General features: G+C 47.1%; 1 protein-coding gene across 1 annotated transcript in view; it reads left to right on the plus strand.

Annotated features, from left to right (window-relative positions):
* Window positions 1-19,429, plus strand: part of ABHD16A (abhydrolase domain containing 16A, phospholipase) — a 307,026-nt gene that overhangs the window by 14,952 nt on the left and 272,645 nt on the right. Inside the window, exon 2 of the mRNA XM_069635119.1 lies at window positions 18,733-18,789. Coding sequence (XP_069491220.1) covers window positions 18,733-18,789 — 57 coding nt within the window. The remainder of the gene's footprint in view (window positions 1-18,732; window positions 18,790-19,429) is intronic.

Consider the following 19,429-nt stretch of genomic DNA (forward strand, 5'->3'; position numbering starts at 1 on the left):
ACGCACCTTATCGCGTCCTCCGCTCGTCCCGTAGTGCGCGCGAAGCGTGGGTCCTACACATCTCCCCTTTTCAATGCACAGCGAAATCACTGTAAAACATAGTCATTGTATCTCACCGGTCTTCTGTGTTCTCTTCTGGGCCGATCATCAGTTCTGGTGCAATTCGCCTGTGGCTCCTGATCGGGATCTGCACCCAGTGCTTCCGGTTCGACCTCGGTTTCCACCCTCTCTCTGTCGTCTCCTTCTGGTTCTCTTTCTTCACCTGCTCCGTAGTCTCTTTCGGTTTCCGTTCGTGATCTCTCCGGGGTCTTCGCTCTACCTCGAGTCTTCTGGTATAGTGCTACTCTTTCAAGATTCCACGCTCGCCCGTCTTCCGTACGAACATGATTTGCTCCTTTGTGAATCACTTTGATGGGTCGGCTAAACCGAGACCCTGTGACCTGATCTTTCTTCGGTAACTGGATTTTAACCAAGTCTCCTTTTCCTATGTCGGACGTTTGCTTGGTTCTTCTTCTCCGATCACTCCATGATTTCATGCGTGTCTTATTGCTTTCGATTCTCCAGACTACTTCTGCCATGTCCACCGCTTCATCCTCTCGTATTTTCGACAACCATGGTGGAATCAGCGTGGATGCCGCACTCCTCCCTCTCAACATTTTGAACGGGGATATTTGGGTGATCCCATTTGGTGAGAGTCTGTGGGCCGCTATGGCCTCCTTGGTGGTTTTGAGCGGGTCCATGCCCGAAGCCGTTGCCAATTGGATGGCGCCTTTTATGAACCTGTTGGCCCTCTCTACAAGCCCATTGGCTTGGGGGTGATATAGGGCCGCTTTCTTTTGTTTTACGTGATTCCCTTTTAAGAATTCCTCCATGTCTTTTGAAACTAGTTGCACCCCGTTGTCGGTGACTACTTCCTTGGGGAGGCCTTCCCTCTGAAAAATGTCTGTAAGTCCTTCTATAACGGTTGCCGTGGTTATGTTCGGGACGAACGCGGCCTCCACCCACTTGGATAGGTAATCAACCAGTACTATACTGTACCGGTGTTCAGGTGCCATTGCTTCCAAAGGCCCTATGAAGTCAATGCCAACCTTTGACCACATGGCTTCTGGAATTTCCGTGGGTATTAGGGGTGCTTGGCGGACCTTAAGTCTCTTGTCGCTGTTGAGACATTTATGGCAACGTTCTATCATGGATCGAATTTCCTGGTCCATGGATGGCCACCAGTAGGCCTCTCTCACTCTGCGACGGGTCATGGTGTTTCCCAAGTGGCCTGCGTGGGCTCTACATAGGATGATACTTCTCATTCCTGTGGGAGGAATAATCTGATCTGACTTCATAATTATCCCCTCTGTTTCAGATAGTTCGTCCGACACCTTCCAATAGGGTCTCATGCCCTCGGGCAACGCCTTTTCACTTGGCCAACCTTCCTTGGTCCATTTGCGAATCATGCCCATGGTGGGGTCTTTCCCATCTTCCTCTTCCCAGTGTCTCTCACTGAGTTCCAGGTAATCTGGCGCTCTCAAGTCCATGATGGATGCAACTATGCATTCTCCATGAAGGAACGTGGTGGCTTTATCCTTACCCTCCGGCAGTCTCAACATGCAGTCAGCTTGTGAATTTTTCCAGCCTGAGATATGCTGGATCTCAAACGTGTACTCTTGCAGCTTGGCTGCAATGCGTGCCAATCTGGGTGTGGATACTTTTGTGCCTCCCGGGCTGAGCATATGGATAAGGGGCTTATGATCAGTCACCAACTTGAATTTGGTGCCCCATACATAGGTCCTGAAATGTTCCACCGCCCATGCCCAGGCCAACATTTCTTTTTCAATGGCGGAATAGTTCTGTTCCGCCTCCGATAATGCCTTCGATGCAAAGGCCACAACATGTTCAGTGTCACCTTTCTTTTGTGTTAGCACTGCGCCCAGTCCATAAGCACTGGCGTCGGTGGTGCCGACTGTTACCCACCCCGGATTAAAAGATTGCAGGCATGGTGCATCTACGATATGCTGTTTTATATTCACCATCGCCGTCTTTTGGGGTTCTTGCCATACAAATTCCGAGCCCTTCTTGAGTACATCGCGAAGGGGTGCCGTGGTCTCGGAAAACTTCGGTATGAACTTCGCATAGTACTCAGCCAGCCCCAGAAATGACCTTACTTCCTCTTTGCTGTTTGGTTCCGGTGCTTTAATGATTGCTTGCATGAGATTCTGTTTGGGACTGATACCTTTTTCTGAAATCTTATACCCTAAGTATTCAACTTCTTCCACTCTGAACAGGCATTTTTCATACCGTAACCGCACCCCTGCTTCTTGTAGCTTGTTGAGGACAATTCTTAACGTGGCGTCGTGCGTTTGTTCATCCTCCGCATACACGAGGATGTTATCCTGGAAGTGCACCACGTTTTTAACTTTCTTTAGCAAGACATCCATCATGCGTTGGAAAGTCGACGCTGCTGATGACAACCCGAATGGCATTTTAGTGAATTGGTATGTGCCAAATGGAGTGATGAATGCCGTGAGGGGTTTCGACTCTTCATGTAGCTGTATTTGGTGGTATGCATTCCTCATGTCCAGTTTTGAAAATATTCTTGCTTCTTTCATTAACAGAATAAGTTCATTTATGCTTGGAAGGGGGTAGTTATCTGTGATGACTTCGAAGTTTAAACTGCGTAGATCTATGCATACTCTGAGTTCCTGTGATTGGGGTTTGTTTATAAGCACGACGGGGCTCAGCCATTCAGATGCTTCGATTTCTTCTATGACACCCTCCATTTTCATCTTTTCCAACTGACTTCTAAGGATGTCCCTTGCCGTGGCTGGTACTGGCCTCACTCGGTGCTTTACAGGGACCGCATTCCTTTTGAGCACTATTTTGTGCAGAAAACCCTTGATGTGCCCCGGCTCCTCCGAGAAAAGTGTTGGGTAGTCGCTTTTAACGACAGGTCCGCTCGTCACCCTGACCGACAGGACTTGATCTTCGGTGCTGGGATCCAGTCTGATTTTCAGCTTGTCTTGGTCGTCCCACCCTAGCACTGCTGGGCCTTCGTGACTGAAATAGACCCTGGTTGTGGTTTCCCTTCCTTTGAATTCTACTTTGGCTTTGATGTATCCTAACAGTTCGACTGACGCCCCTCCAAACACTGTGGGTTTGTGCTTCGTCATTAGCACTTGCACCTTTTCTTTTCCCACCATGTCCTTATACGTGCGAAGGGGAATGATCGTTAGATCCGAACCTGAATCTGCCATGACCCTTGTTTCCATGCCATCGATCTTGATCATGCAGTGAGGTTTCTCTCTCCTTGCTCTTGTGCTGTTCACCATGATGACTGTGGGTCTTCCTTCATCTTCTGAGGATGATTCTTTCTCCGTATTGCGATCTGCATTAAGGCTGGAGACTTTCTTGTTCCTCCACCGACACACAATAGAGAAATGGCCAATGCGTTTACAAATGGAGCGCTCCTTGTCTCTGGCTGGGCACTCCCTGTCAAACGCCAGGTGTTTCGTGCTGGTGCACCTGTGACACTTTAGGGGTTCTTTCCTGTTCCCTCTCCCTTCTCTCGTGTCGGTTGCCGGCCTTTCTTTTTTTGCATGGAAACCCACTGCTTGTATTTCTGCAGAACTCTGGGCCCCAGTAAGCTCCTTTCGTCTTCCCGCCGTTTCCTCGACTGCTCTGGCAATCTCAATCGCTTTCTCCAACTGCAGTTCTTTTTCAACAATAAACTTATCTTGGACTTTCCGACTGTTAGTGTGGACGACCAACATGTCGCATATGAGGCTCTCCGCATTGTTGCCAAAATTACACAGCGCTGCTAACTCCCTCAGCTTGGTGACGTAACCGTCAACTGGTTCCGACATTTCTTGCCTTCGCGTGTAAAACCGTATCCTGTGGAGCACTGTGTTCTCTTTACTGGCAAACCTTTTTATGATTCTCCTGACCGCCTCCTTGAAAACATCGTCATTGTCGCCGGCCACCGGTATCGGGGTGAGACTCTCGAATATTCTTTGTCCTTCCACTCCCAGGGCATTTAGTAGCATGGCCCTGCGCCTTGCCGCTGAGAACCCTGCCCCACCTAGGGCCTCCACATATGTCGTGAATAGGGGCTGCCATTGTGGCCATGGGATGGCAGGCCTACCTGGAGTTTGGAGAAAGGGTGGCGGTGGCGTTGCTCCTTGCATGCTCCTCTGTGAGTTCTGGTGGTGATCCTCGTCGCCAATTTATGTAGTAAAATGCTTATAATGAAGACAGGAGTCTCTGGGCTTGTAACGTTGCTTTTATTCTCCCATAGGTTTCATGCAGAATGCACGCAACACGCGAGCCGCAATAACAGGGCCAACGGGCCTAAGATGACTGGGAGGATGTGGCCTTGAAGTCCGTGTCCAAGATTAATGAGGAGCGGGCCCCGTAACAGGAGGGCTTGGCAGGACGCACCTTATCGCGTCCTCCGCTCGTCCCGTAGTGCGCGCGAAGCGCGGGTCCGCGGCGAGATCTCGCGAGAGCGCGGGCTCTCGCGATATCTCTACAGAATCCTAGATTAAATGCTTTTAAAATCCCTTGTGCATTTAACACAGCGCTTCCCTTGACGATGCGATGTTCACGATATTGCCTGCCCTCACACGATAAATGTGGGAAATACACTGGATTCTACAAAGCCTCCTTAGGAAACGTCATCACGTCAGGCACGCAGCTAGGGCTTTTCCTTTAAAGTTCAGGTCTCATCATACGGAAACGAATGCAGGCATTTCTCTGCGCAGCAAATGGAACTTAGAATTCCAAGTTCATAACATTCTGAACTCTGCCAACACAACGGAGCACTATGCGACGCCATCATTTGTCTGAGGTAATCTGTGGAGTACAGAACACCGGCACCTCCATATTAAAGACGGTGTGGTCACCGTTGCACATAATATACCAGTGACTGTGTAGCCCCATTTTACACTTCTGTTGTGTGGCGCTCGGAATTCTTATTCACACCAACTCGGCGACCGCAATGGGCATAGAGGCCCTAATTTAAATGCTGCTGCAATGCCCCAGCCATGCTGCGCAGTACCTTAATGTTGGCAGCCTGTCACAGGATTCACAGGACTTGCACCTTGCAGAGATGATATATGAAGTCATCTCACATGGAAGCTGGCGCTGGGCTGTGCCACTGCTGGGCTTACCAAAGACATCTGCTACAAGCATTTTCATGATGCCAGGACAACAGATTTTCCTTAGTGGGTCCTTTTATGTTGGGATCAACAGGCAAACATATATCGGTCCAACTGGAACCAGCAACACCTGTTAATCCCATCCTCGTCGCCATTTGTAGTATCAGGGATGGTAAGAAGACATCTGGATTCAGGTAAGGCACAGGAGACCAGTATATATAAAAGGAGTGAGTTTATTTATAAGTTATAGAGTTACAGGGCTAGTTATATAGAAAGGGACAGGGAGCTAAACAGATGACATCCTTTCAGTAAGGTTCTCCCATCCTGTCTTCCCAACTGTAGCTCTTGGAACCTTCAGGTCCCATCACATTCCATATGACATAGCTGTGTTCTACCATCAGCAGCACTGTGTGCACCCAGTGCAAATAGATAAGTACAACACTACACATATGGCAGATATATCTCTTTCTCTATAATCATCCATAGTGGCATGTAATTATCCCCCCCTTTAAAGTATAACGCAGATTTCTTCAAAACAAAACCCCTGCAGTAATCCTCCAAATCGGGATACCCAAAGCCCCCCTCTCGCACTGAACATACAGTGGAATCCTAAAGCTTTCCATCTCCCCAAAGAAAATTCTGAAAAACGTTGTCAATGCGCCATCTTCTTTGTAAATCTAAGCGGAACAGACTGAATGATGTAAAGAACTTTGGGCAAAAGCACTATTGCATTAACCTTGGCCTGAATACCAAGCATTAAACAACCCCATTTTAACACATCCCTCTGAAGAGCCTCTATAATCTTGCTACATTAAACTGCACCATCCTCTTCAAATCTCGAACCAGATGGACCCCCAAATACTTCACACTTTCAGTAGCTCACTGACAATTCCATGATCTCATGTCACTGCGTGGATGAGTAACATCCAGCGGAAAAAACACCAACATTTTCCCACTGATCTTGTGCCCAGACAGGTGACCCATCTCCTCAAACATACTCTTAAGCCTATCCCCACCCTCCTTTAAGTTAGCTTACATTATTGTCGTGTCATTTGCATAGCATAACACTTTTAATTTCTCTGTCCCCCACTCTAAGCCCTTGTACCCTTGTTCATGTCGGATATAAGCCAGCAAGGGTTCTAATGCCAGATTAAAGGGAAGTGGTTATAACGGGGACCCTTGTCTGGTACCTCTGGTCAAGGGAAAAGAAGCAGAGCATTCTCCATTTACCCACATCCTTGTAACGATTGAGGAGTGCAAAGCTTTAATAGTTCTCAAAAAAGTATTTCCAAATCCCATTTTCTTAAGCGTGCATTCTAAAAAGCTCCAACTGACTCGCTCAAATGCTTTCTCAACATCCATAAACATTTATAACCTATTCCCTACTTCATCTCTCGGGAGCCCCAACAAATCTATGATAGTTCTAATATGATCATAGCCATGCCTACCACGTATAAACCCAACTTGGGAATGCTCAATCAGCCCACCAACATATATGTCCAACCTATTAGTCAGTATCCTGGTAAATATTTTTGCGTCCACATTCAGTAATGATATTGGCCTATAATTCCCACATTTTGTATAATCTCTGCCCGGCTTTGGGATAACTGTAATACACGCCTCTCGCATCGTTGGACACATGACTCCCTCTATAATAAAGGCTACATAGCCAAGGGACTAAATCGGGTCCAACAGCTCTGTAAAACTCGGCTGGCCGCCCATCCATACCCGACAATTTACCTATATTAAGCTGATCAGTAGCTCTTAATAATTCTTCTTCTCTGATTGGCTGGTCAATGGTTATTGCTTGCTCCGCAGTTAACTTTGGCAGATCATTTTCCCCAAAAACTCCTCTAAACTGTCTACTGTTGGAAACTTGGTTTCAGTATATAAGGATGCATAAAAGTTCCTAAAACACTCACATATGTCCCCCCTTTTTACCAATGATATTCCATGCTCATTCACTATTTTCTGGACGTATGCCTTATCTACCAAACCCTTCAATTTGTTGGCAAGCGGTCTACCCTTCTCTCCTTGCTCCCAATATTTCGGCTTCATATAAAACAGGCTTTTCTCACTCTGCTTATCTATTTCACTCTTCATTGATTCTCATCCCCTATACATTTCCACCTTGTCTTCATTACTTCTAGTCATTTGAAATTTCTTCTGTAACTCTCCCAACCTACTCTCCATTCATTTCAATTCCATCACCTCCGCTTTCCTTGTGCGGGATGTAATATTCATTAATTCCCCCGAACAGCCGCTTTAAAGCTATCACAGACCATTAACTCGTCAGCTGAGCCTTTATTTCATAGAAGATCTTGACAAATGATTTTAAAGAAGTCAGTAAATTTTGATCTTTTAATACATGTTTTCAAACGCCCTCTTGATGTGGCCGGCCTTACACCACCTAATTCTATCTTCAACTTAATCATAGAGTGATCTGATAAGCTTTGTTCCATTATCTCTGCTCTGCCTTCTCAATGAGTCTTTCAGAGATGTTGGTCTCTGAAATACTCATTTATGTACTAATTTAAGTGATAAATTCTGATGCCATTTTTGTTTACATTATTATTCTAGGATAAGAATGAGGGTATATCCGTGAAGATGGGACCTAGGACCCGAAACGCGTAGGATTGTTTGATCTTGACCCTCATTTATGATGTGCTGAACTTTGTGATCACAAACACTATCTCTCTAAGGAAGTGTATTTAGCCGGTTTTGGTTTATAATTTTTTAAAAATGTGCTGTAGTTCTATATAGATCAGATAACATTGTTCTACAAGGGCCATGTTTCGTGTTTACATTAATTGGAGATGCGATTTTGCTTTTTGTTGTTGATTAAATTGATGATGTACTTCCCTTCGAGTGTTTGATGTGTTATGAACCTCATGCAGTGACCTTTATAAATATTGGAACCATGAACCAGGAGTGTGCAGCTGGGCTCTAGGCAGATTTCTGTTTAGATTCCCACGATATGTACCTTCCTTCTCATCCCCTCTACGCTGTGTTGCACTTGCTGAAACTGCCTGGCCCAGCACAGTTGGGTCATGTGACGCCAGCTTGTTGTGGGACTCGCACTGTTGTACTTGCCCATATCCACGTTGATTTATCCATCCCTACATGCTTATTCAGTAATGCATTCATCCATATTACGCTAAAAAGCATTTGTCTGTCCATGCAGCCTCGCGCTGTCATATGCCCTTAAACTTTGGTTTGTCAGTCTTAACAATCTTTCATCCTTCCAGAACCATATGCCTGCCCAACTATTTATCCTCCTTCATCAATAAGATTGGATGAATCACAAGTAGACATTAACTTAATCTTCTTGCCAGTGTACTGGTGATTTATTGTGGCGCCCTTGATCACACTGTGAATAAACGGAACTAAACCGCGGCTCCTTCTTAGATTAGGACCGATTACGGTTCTCATTCTGTCAGAGCTCCACTGAAATGTTTTTTTGCCACAGCGCAGTGTACAAAATAGGTGGACGGTCTCCTGTTAGCAGTGCACACTACCAACAAAGATCATTCTTTTAGAGCTTCGGTTGATCATTGTCCCTGAGGTCCAGTAGACTGGATAGCAGATTTTCTCCTGTTTCAGTGTCCCGTTCATGTCTATGTTGCCTTCTGGGATGTCCCCAGCAACCTGGACAATTTCTACACTGTGTAATGTCCTGACCCAGTTCATTCTGCCAGCTTTATTGGTCCTCATTGAAGCAGTCCATGGCCTGCTGTAGTACTGCAGCATAAATCTGATTCTCTGCCACCACGTGTCACCTGGCTTACTGAGAAAATGCCCTTTTCCAGCCAAAGGTTCACTTACCTAAGTCTCCTTGGGCATCCTTCCATTTCCTGTTCTGTATTGACATGTTTGTAGTCTCAAGGACTTGTGTTCCGCTACTTCCAATAGTACACCTATTTTACTCAAAAGGTTGCAGAGCTAGAAATAAGTGTATCCCTGTTAAATACAACCAAAGAAGCTATACACCAGGACATGGCAATCACTGGTAAGCTTCTGGTTTTTCCTACTTAGCATGCATTCCAGCCTTTGCCCCTAGGCTCCCTTCTATAGCCTCTGTCTCACCTAGGGCTCCTCAGCGCTGGGCCTCCTCGGCTAAGGACGGTCAAGGACACTGCCTGTTTGGGCCTGTTAGGGCCTGACAAGGACCAGGGTCACCCACGCTGCCCCTGAAAACCTCCAACGGACATCACCATGTGTCTCGTCCGTCCGCAGCCTATCGAATGCGCCCTAGGCAGCCAGAAATGGCTAGCATGTCCAACCTCATCTCCGTACCACGCCTCCCACAACCTCGCCCTGGCATCATGTGCCCCCTGACCCATTATGCTGGTAAACCCTCAGTCGGCCATAGCCCACAATGCCGGCATCGCAGATCTAATCGCAGAGCGTACCCTTGATGCGATCTTCACCACAGAAACGTGGTTCACCCCTCCTTCCAGCACTTCTCTACATTCCCCTACCACCTGGATACAGTATTCAGCATACTGACCTGAAAGGAAGACAGATGGAAGGGTCGCTGTCATCCATAAGTCATACTGGCCCTGCATGGCCCTGCCATCCCTAGCCTCCCCCCTCATTGGAATCCTTGTCATGTCGATTCTCCCTGTCCCACAAGGACTCTCACTGTCCATCTTCTATACCGCCCACCCCAAGGAAACGGGCCATTCATAAAGGAACTCATCTCTTCAGCATCAATCGCACACGCCAGCAACATCCTCCTCAGGGACTTCAACATCCCACAGAACACACCCCTTAAAAACCCAAGCGACCCAATCTACGAACTAGCTGACTCTTCCAACCTCCAACAAATCATCCTCTCTCCAACCCACGCACAAGGGCACGCGCTCAACCTCATCTTCACCCCTCCGGCACTCCCCTCTTCTGCCGACCCCCATCCCACTCAACTGGTCAGACCACCTGGCAATCCATCCCTCTGACACTAGGAACAGCCCAATAAGGGACAGGCTAAACAGCCTGAGATCCCCCGCTGCTCCTTCAAACACTCCCCTGTGGACCTTCTTGAGCCAGCTCTGGCCACCGGCCCCTCCACCGGACATTCTTTGGACCTCCTCAAAGCCTTCTCTCATGCCGCCACTGGCCTGGATAACACCCGCACCCTGCTTAAAACCAAACCGATCAAGGCCAGACCATCCTTTCCCTGGTACACACCTGACCTCGGGGCATACAAAAGGGCAATTGGGCTGGTGGAAAAAAAGGGTGGTGTAAACCACTCCATCTGGAGGATCTCTCCTCGCTCAAAAACCTGCGTACCTTGCGCAAAAAGCTGATTACTGATACCAAATCCGCTTACTACACCACCGACATTGAGGGTTCCTTAACAGGAGCCAAACCCTCTTCGACATTGTCAGACACTTCGCCAGGCCTACCCCGGACCGCGAGGTCCCGGCTTTGCAGGAGAAATGCAATTGCATTAACCACTTCTTCTATGATAATATTGCTAAAATCAGGGTATTTGACTCTGCAAAGGCCTTCAAGGGGCCACCCCGCACCGGGATCTCCCTCCTTGGTCAGACTTCACTCCTCTCACCATTAAGGACCTTTCCGACACCCTTGCATCCCTCAAACCCGCAGCCTACTTGGGTGATCTCCTCCCAGCCTCCATCATCAAACCGCTCCAAGGCCGCAACCTCAACAGACTCCTTAATATCGTCAATGCCTCTCTCGCTGAAGGCTCCTTCCCGGGCTCTCTAAAAACAGGGCTGATTTGCACACCCTGTTGATGGCCTAGCAAACTACAGACCCATCACAAGCCTTCCTTTCATGGGAAAACTCATTGAAAAGGCTGTAGCCAATCAATTGCTTGCCAAAATTGAACAACTTGGCCTCCTCCGTGGCTACCAATCTGGGTTCTGCCCCAAATGTAGCACGTAAACTGCCACAATTCAGGCGATAGACACACTACATCTTGAGGACAGAGGTGACTCCTGCCTCCTCGACCTCTCGGCAGCGTTCAACGCGGTCGACCACCCCACGCTAATCTCGAACCTCACCCGCCCCATAATGGGCCTCAAAATGAAAAGCCCTGGACTTGCTCTCATACCTCGCCAACAGATTCCAAGCCGTCCAGAAACCTACCAGTATCTTGCAGCGTGCCGCAGGACTCTATTTTCTCACCCATTATCTTCAGCCTTTATATGGAGCACTTGGGGAAACCTCTTAAATGACACCAGCATCTCCATCCACCAGTACGCTGATGACACGCAGCTGTACCTTAAGGTTACTGGCCCTCAAGACATTGCTTTTCTCCACTGCTGCTTGGACACCATCCAGACCTGGTTGTCATCTGCCTTCCTAAAACTCAACCCCACTAAAACTGAGTTCGTCCATATCGGCCCCCCTCCAAACAACAGATCATCCAAAACTGTCTCGGCAACATGAACTTGGACGGATTCACTCCCAAGCTGACTGACTTAGCCAAATTCCTATGCTTCATTGTCGATAGTGGTCTCTCCCTCCAAAGATATGCGGCCAAGAAAGCTCAGACTGCCTGGCTCCAACTCCACACTTAGAAAATCAAACCCTTCATCCCCCCAGCTAGCTGCCACACAGTAACCCAGGCCTGGTCATCTCACACATTGAGCGGGTAATGCCTGCTCGCCGGGCTCCCAGCCACGTACCTGGCTCCCCTCAAAACTGCCCACCATAGCCCAGCCTGTTCTATCGTTCATGCTTATAGATTCGACCACATCACCCCCATCCTACGTGATCTCCAATGGATCCACCCCCCTGCAAACATTCTCTATAAAACTACGTCCATCGCATACACAGCGATCTCCAATGGAAACCCATCTTACCTGGCAGCCAAACTCTGTATATTAGGAGGTTCCCGCACCTCTCATGGATCGGCCATCAAAAGGTTAGAGTCCATGCTTACCTGTAAGGAAAGGACCAGAAAGCAGTCCTTCTCCTGCTATGCCACATCCCTCTGTAACTCTCTCCCTCTGGTGGATCGTGCTTCCCCTTCCATCATGCAGTTCTGCAAAATCATGAAGACATGACTCTTTTATCGCTTCCTCTCCCATGACTGAAACCCTGAGAATCCCCCAAAGTACTGCGTTAGTGTTTTTAACAGTATCTTGGGAGACCACCCGGGGGCGCAGACGAAGATGGCCGCATGAGTGAGGAGCTCTGCACCTGGCCGGGCCATTGATTTACAAAAGTACCCCCGTGAGCAGTGAGGCGAGCCGTGAAGGGCAGATGACCCCCGTCCTGGTGAAATCACAAGAATGTTGGTGGAGGACAGTGGGCGCAGAGACTTGAGGCTCCGGCACAGTGACACAGATACCGGGAGAGGGGGACCTGCAGCAGATGGCCGGGCGAGGAAAGAAAAGCACCTAACACTAAGACGCCTGTTCCTCCTCCCTGACGCGGCTATTCCATAAGCTGTTGGGGGGGCTGTGTTGGAGAGAGACATCGAGTCCACAGAGGCGCAGGACCCAGCGATGGAACACTCTCGGTGGCTAAGTGCCACTATTACACCAATAAGGCGGAAATCCTACAAGGTCCAAGGGAGCAGGGAACAATTGAATGGGAAGGAGCGCAGATCAGGATCTTCCAAGACCTATCAGCCCATACCCTTGACCAATGTCGCAAATGTAGACTCCTGACCAAATGCCTTCAAGATAAGGGGGTTGGGTACCGCTGGCACTTTCCCTTTGCTCTCATGTTCGAACTTAAAGGAGAAAACTATGTGCTGATCAAGGCGAGGACGCAGTAACCTCCTTGTTCTAGCAAGATCTTTCTGCATGAAGGAGTATCAAATTAAGAGGGGCTTTGGAAGCAGATTCTTGGTGCTCAAGGGTTACGTGGAAGGAGTCCTGTTTACCTTGGTCACGGTGTACGCACCTAACGCAGAGCAGATCCACTTTCTCAGAAGGGCCTTTGTGGCATTGGATGAATGGGTGGGAGAGACACGTACTAGTGGAAGGGGACATCAACCTAGTAGTGGATCCAGGGTAGGATTGGTGGTCGGCAAGAGGGGGAGCAACTAAGCAGATGGGAAAGGAGAACAGGGAATTTGCTGCCCCCTCGAGGAACACTTCTGGGCAGATGGGTGGAGGGCATCCCACCCTCAGGTGGGAGGTTACATTTCCTTCCCTCCCACCCCCACTCCACGTATACCAGAAAAGACTTATTGTTGATCCCACAGGAACAAGCAGAGGATATTGCCTCCCTCAAAATAGAAACGGTCACATGGTAAGACCATGAAATGCTTAGGGCATCCTCCTGGAGATTTGAAGCCAAAATAAGGGTCAACCCGGGGTGGCGTTGTAATGATGTACTACGTAGAGATCCGGTGTTCAGGGAATATTTGGGGGTTGAAAGAGGTCATGGCTGTCATAGGGATATTAAATGCTGGTAAAGCCCCGGGGAGGATAGGTTTACCACTGACTTCTTCAAACAATTTCAAGAGGTGCTGGATGCACCAATGGCAAGGGTTTTCAACTTGGCTAGTGCCTCTTTCCTTCCTGGAGGCCCGAATAGTGGCAATTCCTAAGCCAGGGAGGGACCCTACATACGGTCAGGCGTATAGACCCATCTGGCTCCTCAATGTGGACGATAAACTCTTTGCGAGGGTACTGGCCACCAGGCTCGAGGAGACCCTACCTAGACTGATCCACCCGGACCAGACTGGTTTTGTTAAAAATTGATAGGGGGCAGACAACCTACGTAAAACCCTGCATGTGCTACACTCGCCTACGGTTAAAGAAAGGGAGGCCCTGATATTCGACCCGACAGGGGTCTTTATCAAGGCATGTGTTTGGGAGCAATTAGTGGTACACGTAGAGTGCTGCTGGGCAGCCAGTGCAGTTTCCTTCTTATCTCTGAGACAAGGGCACATTTTCTTAAACCCTTAAGTGCTCTTAAAAGAGCCATTCTGAACTACCTGAAGTTTGGTCAGTTCAGTTTTGTTTATACTGATAAGTAACAAGCTACAATAGTCCAGTTTTGCAGATATGATGGCTTTCGCGATGGTTTCACATCCTGTTTGTGACAGGAATGGTCTTATATGTGCCAGGAGTCGAATGTGCCTCGTGCCGACGAGGAGACTTTATTTACATGGGATGTAACTCCAAGGATTTTTATTTTCTCCTTAACTTGGATGACATGATTATCGATACAGAAAGTTTGGTAATCTGATGTCCGTTTGTCCAACCTTTGTTTCGAACCGATCAGCATCCGCTCTGTTTTTCCTGGATTCAGGGCCATGCCGTTCGCGTCCATCCATTTGTGAATGAAATCATACATTTCTGCTACAGTCGCTACGTCCTGGTCATAGTTTCCGGATAAGGTAATAGGACACTGTGAGTCATCAGCGTAATTCAAGAAACATATGTTCCTATTTTCCAGATCGTCAACAAAGGGGACTGTGAACAAGTTGTATAGAATTGGTGATGGGGCTGCCCCCTGAGGTATACCATAATGCATGGTGACTGGGTCTGCCTGTGCTTATTTACTGCAGACTCAGATAGTTCCCGAGCCTAGGAAGGACAGCATCCAGTTCTTAGCATTAGTAGTAAAATTGGCTCTTTCCTCCAGTCTGTTAACAAGAAGTTGGTGGTCCACCAGATCGAATGCCGCTGAGAAGTCTGACATCGGGAGCATTGTGGAGCCTTCATTTTCTTTTTTCATCATGTTAGATTTTAGTTCCAGCAGGGCTGACTACGTACTGTAACCTGGGCGGAAGCCTGACTGTCCATTATTGAGTATCGTGTGTTCATTGATAAAAGCTGCTAGCTGGTTATAGGCCACTCTATCCATGATCTGCAGGATGAAAGGGGAGTTGGTAATAGGCCGGTAGTTCTTTGCCTCTCCTGGGTCTAAGTCAGCTTTTTTTTTAAGAGTTGGGTGATCATGACCCTTTAAGACTACTGGGGACTGTGCCCTCTCTAAATGAAGCATTTATGTTAATGTTAAAGGACGTTTGTACCGCGCACTATCGCCACCAAAGTGGTCCCCTGGCGCTCTGGCAGCTCTGAAAAGGGAAGGGAGGGGTGGTTAGTGGGTAGGAGCTGGAAAAGTGCAAGAGAGCAGTAATGTGCTGTTGGCGGCCTCAGCCCGGTGAGTCCGTTAGCTGGGCCTGGGGTGTTTTGCGGCCGGTAGTCCGTCGTCGTGTACTGTTGTGCGAGTCTGTGTGTTTTTGTTTTGTTGTTGCCATGTAGTGAAGTTTGTGCGGTTTGCTATGGTGTAGGTTTGTGGTTGTGTTTGGATTGGAGTTTGAGAGATGTATGCAGAGGGGTAAATTGTTAGTGCAGTTGATTAGTTGGCATCTCTATCCTGACTTGAGGCAGTGGGTTTCTCCCCAGATGTGTTTTGGTAGCACCCCTATGCATTTGTCATGATCCGAGTCCATCCAGCCTTCAAGGTCCCTTTTACATCAAGCCCCCTCCTCCACCCACCTGCCTCGTAGCGCTACCTATCTTCCCTTCCCACTCATACAGCCATTGCACCTGCCTACGCCTATGTATCCTGACAATTCCAACCACTGTGGTACCTGGTGGGAACTAAGGGATGAGTGCGATATTTTATGATTTTTGTAAGGGAACCAATAAGTAACTCGGAGCATGCTTTATAGGATACTGCTGGGAATTGATCACCTTTACACGCCAATGGCTTCAGTTTGGCAAGCACGTTCCTGAGATCGTCCTCCGATATTTTCTTGGAAGTTGAATTCCAGAATATTTTGTTTTTTATTCGTAATTCGAACCCCATCTGTGGCATTCGTAGTGTCTGACTCTTTTTAAAAAAAATGTTTTCAATACCCCCTTTTATTTTTGTGGTCTTATCTATCATAGCCTGTTAAATAGTAGTACACCAAGCTTGGTTTTTGTCTATTTTAACTTGGTGAGTGGACTCTGGTGTTTCCAGTTCTCGCAATTTCATTAGTATCGTATTGGGCCTCCAGAATTCGGGCTTCATGCAATGAATTTCTTGCACTGATTACAGCTTTCTTAAAAATAAGAGCAGCATCTGCATATGTGAGTTTGTCCTCGTCTGTTTTTGAGTTCTTCCATTTATAGAAGGCTTTTCTCTTTAGGATTCTCAATTGTTTGAGGCTATCTGTGAACCAACTATTCTTTATGTGGTTCATCACCTTACGCTTTTTCAGGGGTGCTAGAACCTCCATGGCATGCGTTGGTGTGTCCAATAGGTTGTCAGTTCATTCTTTGACTCCCGTCATGGGGGGGAGGGGGTCTTTTTTTTGGATAATGGGGGTTAACCATTCCTGCATGGCCTCTTGTGTCACCTTGCTGCACCGCCATACCATGCCATGGATTTGGTACGCTGGCTGCAGCAGGGTCTCGTCTATGCTGCGATTCCATAGAGAATGCAACAATTCCCTGGCCAACGTAGCATTATATCTATTGTACACAGATCCATGGATCAAGGTTTTGGATCCGACCATTTTCATTCAAGTTAGAAAACTAAAAGCACTATTGTTTCATAAACTTACTTCCTGGAATTTTGCAACCTGCACTTTGGACGTTGGTATCCATGTACTTTTGTTGGAAGTATCCCTTAAGGCAAACTTCTTTGCATCGAGAGACATTTTTCAACGGACAGCAAATATGTAGAGCATTCCCAGGATGCTCTCTGATCTTTCAGAGAAATAGGGACTATCTGGATTCTACATCTATTGGAGTAGACTCTTTAGCTAGTGATTTTGCTGGACGCCTCAACATGTGCACTCCCTGCTAGCTATTGGCGAGTAAGAAATGGTGTTCTGTGTGCATGTGGATAATTGAGTGGGCAAGTGAATGTGTATGCCTGGCGAGGAGCTTGCGGCGGATTTTCTGTATGGTCTTGGAATACTGTAAGACATAAATATGATCAATCCGAGAAACTAGTTGAGCCACAAATCATTGGCAAGTACAGCAGTCAATCTTGTGATGTGTACAAGACCACTTACTAAACACTGGAAATTCCATAAAGCAAATTCCGATGTGAATCATTCTAGTCTAGCAAGCTGTCTGCCATTTGCAGTCTTGTTGGCCACAGTCTGTCAGTTTAAAGCCTTCTGCTGAAGGCTCCAGACTTGTACGTCTGGCTCCAAATGGTTTCAATGCAGGTGAAGAATTTTGATCTATAAATTACAGAATACACATTGGGCTTACTGTTCTGACATCGCTCGCCATTGCCTAGTGATGATTGGCATTTGAGAAAAGATGTGCTGGTAGTTGAGGGAGCAAATTGTCTCGCACCTTTACATTTGTACCCCCGATGTATGAAATCGTGTGCTGTGCTTTTGAGTTGGGATTACATTATGCTGATATTACATTGCTGATTATTTAAAGTGTCATTGGAAAAGTTAATTGTAAATATTGATTTTGGACGTGTATATGCATCCATATGTATGTGCCTTCCTGTCAGTCTATTTCTCCCTCTTTTTTTTTTTCTTTTCAGAGTTTTGCTGTGCAATTGGTATTGTAAATGTTTTTCTTCTTTTTATCATTTTTAGTTTGTAGTTAACACTCCTCTTTGGGGAATTTGGCGAGATTCTGTAAATTATAGGCCATTTTAAATCCGATTTGCAATCTTTGAATACTGAGTGAGAACCCTATTCTACACTCTCTTAATGAGGAAGATAGATATACAATTGAAATCCATGTACAAAGTAATGAATTCGAATCTCTGGTAGAAACTTGCATGTTTGTTTTATTAAAGTATTCGAATGAGCGCTATACTCACCAAAGATGACTGTCCCTTTAGGACCTGGTTGTATTATTTTGAGCACTTGCCTAGTTGTGTTTGTGATTTTTATTGTTTTATTTTCTTCCTGCCCTTTGTCTGAGCTTTTAATCTTGGAACTAATAAGGGAGGCATTTCACAGAATGTGAAAGCGCTCTGTGCCTCTTGTGTGCACCTCTTAAAAGGCGAAATGGAAAGCTAAATCTGTGATGCGGCTTTAAACATGCAGTTGTAGTTGGACCTTTTGTTCACCAAGTGGACTGTAATGGAAAGTGTGCTCCCACCCTTCCTGTTTATATTCCTCTTTAGTGTCTGAGAGATTGTGCAACTTGCCCCACTCAAACTCTGGCATGACCCCCAAAAAATGCACACGACCTAAACCCCTCTTCCCATTGCAAAGTTGCTCTTTCCCTTCATCTGCCACTTGCCAAGGATGTTTTACTTTTTCCTTCCCTTTTTTGTTTTATTTTGCTCACTCAATTTCCCCTCCCCTGTCAGGAGTTGACACATTGGATGCAAACGATAACTTTTATATTCTAAATGTTTCTAGAGGTTCCTCTATCTTTATGCAGATTTCAAAGACATGAAGTGAATGCCGGATGGGCATATCTGAGCGACACCAGTTGGCACATGTAGCTCCTGGCATTTGTTAGTTTCAACATACCCTGGAGATAAATAACTCTGCCCTTGTTTAAGCCCTGATGCAAACTTGCCTCTCATATGTCTAGAGTGCAGCGCAGGAGGCTGTATCGGTGGGTTGCAGGTGGGGCCGTGGAAGAAGTGGAGCCTGGTCTAACATGCTATACTCTTGCCCATTCTGCTTGGTGACTGGATGGTTTCTCTTTATTCTCAGGAGTCCTTCTACCAGCCCCGCAGTCTGGAGAAGCACACCGACAGCATCTTGGCATGGGTGAGTTCAGGGGGATAACAGATTAATGTTTGGATTGTTAATGAAATTGACTTTTCCTCGTTGTACTCTTCTGGGGTGGGGGGAGGTCTCCATGCGTGGATGATTGACAAGGTGAACAGGCTTGCCAAAGTCAGCTCCCTGGCTGCTTGATCTAGCACAGAGGTTAACCGCAGTTGTGGGCGCTGTATTTATGGGCTGTTCACGTATCCGGTGATGTCTAGTTCCATGTCTTTTTCTCAGTGCTGTTTTTCTCAGTTTGCTTTTTCTCTGAGTATCTTAATTTTATTTTACATTTGTTTATTTATGTAACGGGGAGAAACTGCCCAAACCACTGCAACCACTCCCTCGCCTCTAGAGCCTTCCCTCCCCTCCGAAGCACTCTAGTGCACCCTCTTCTCAAACCCACAGCCGACCCCCCTCCTGCCCGGCTTACTATCGCCCGATCTCGATCACTCCTTTCCTGGGCAAACTCCTGGAAAAGCTGCCCATCTTCCAGCTTAATCTTCACACTGATTCTGTTGGTTGTCTCCATGACCAGCAGTCTGGCTACTGTGAACAACATTGATTCTAATCTCCCCTCTGTCCTCATCCTACTCGATCTCTCTTGTCTTTGACACGGTCAACCATGCCATCCTGCTCA

The sequence above is a fragment of the Ambystoma mexicanum genome, chromosome 13 (genome assembly GCF_040938575.1).
Source record: "Ambystoma mexicanum isolate Mex_15411 chromosome 13, UKY_AmexF1_1, whole genome shotgun sequence".
Classification (NCBI taxonomy): domain Eukaryota; kingdom Metazoa; phylum Chordata; class Amphibia; order Caudata; family Ambystomatidae; genus Ambystoma; species Ambystoma mexicanum.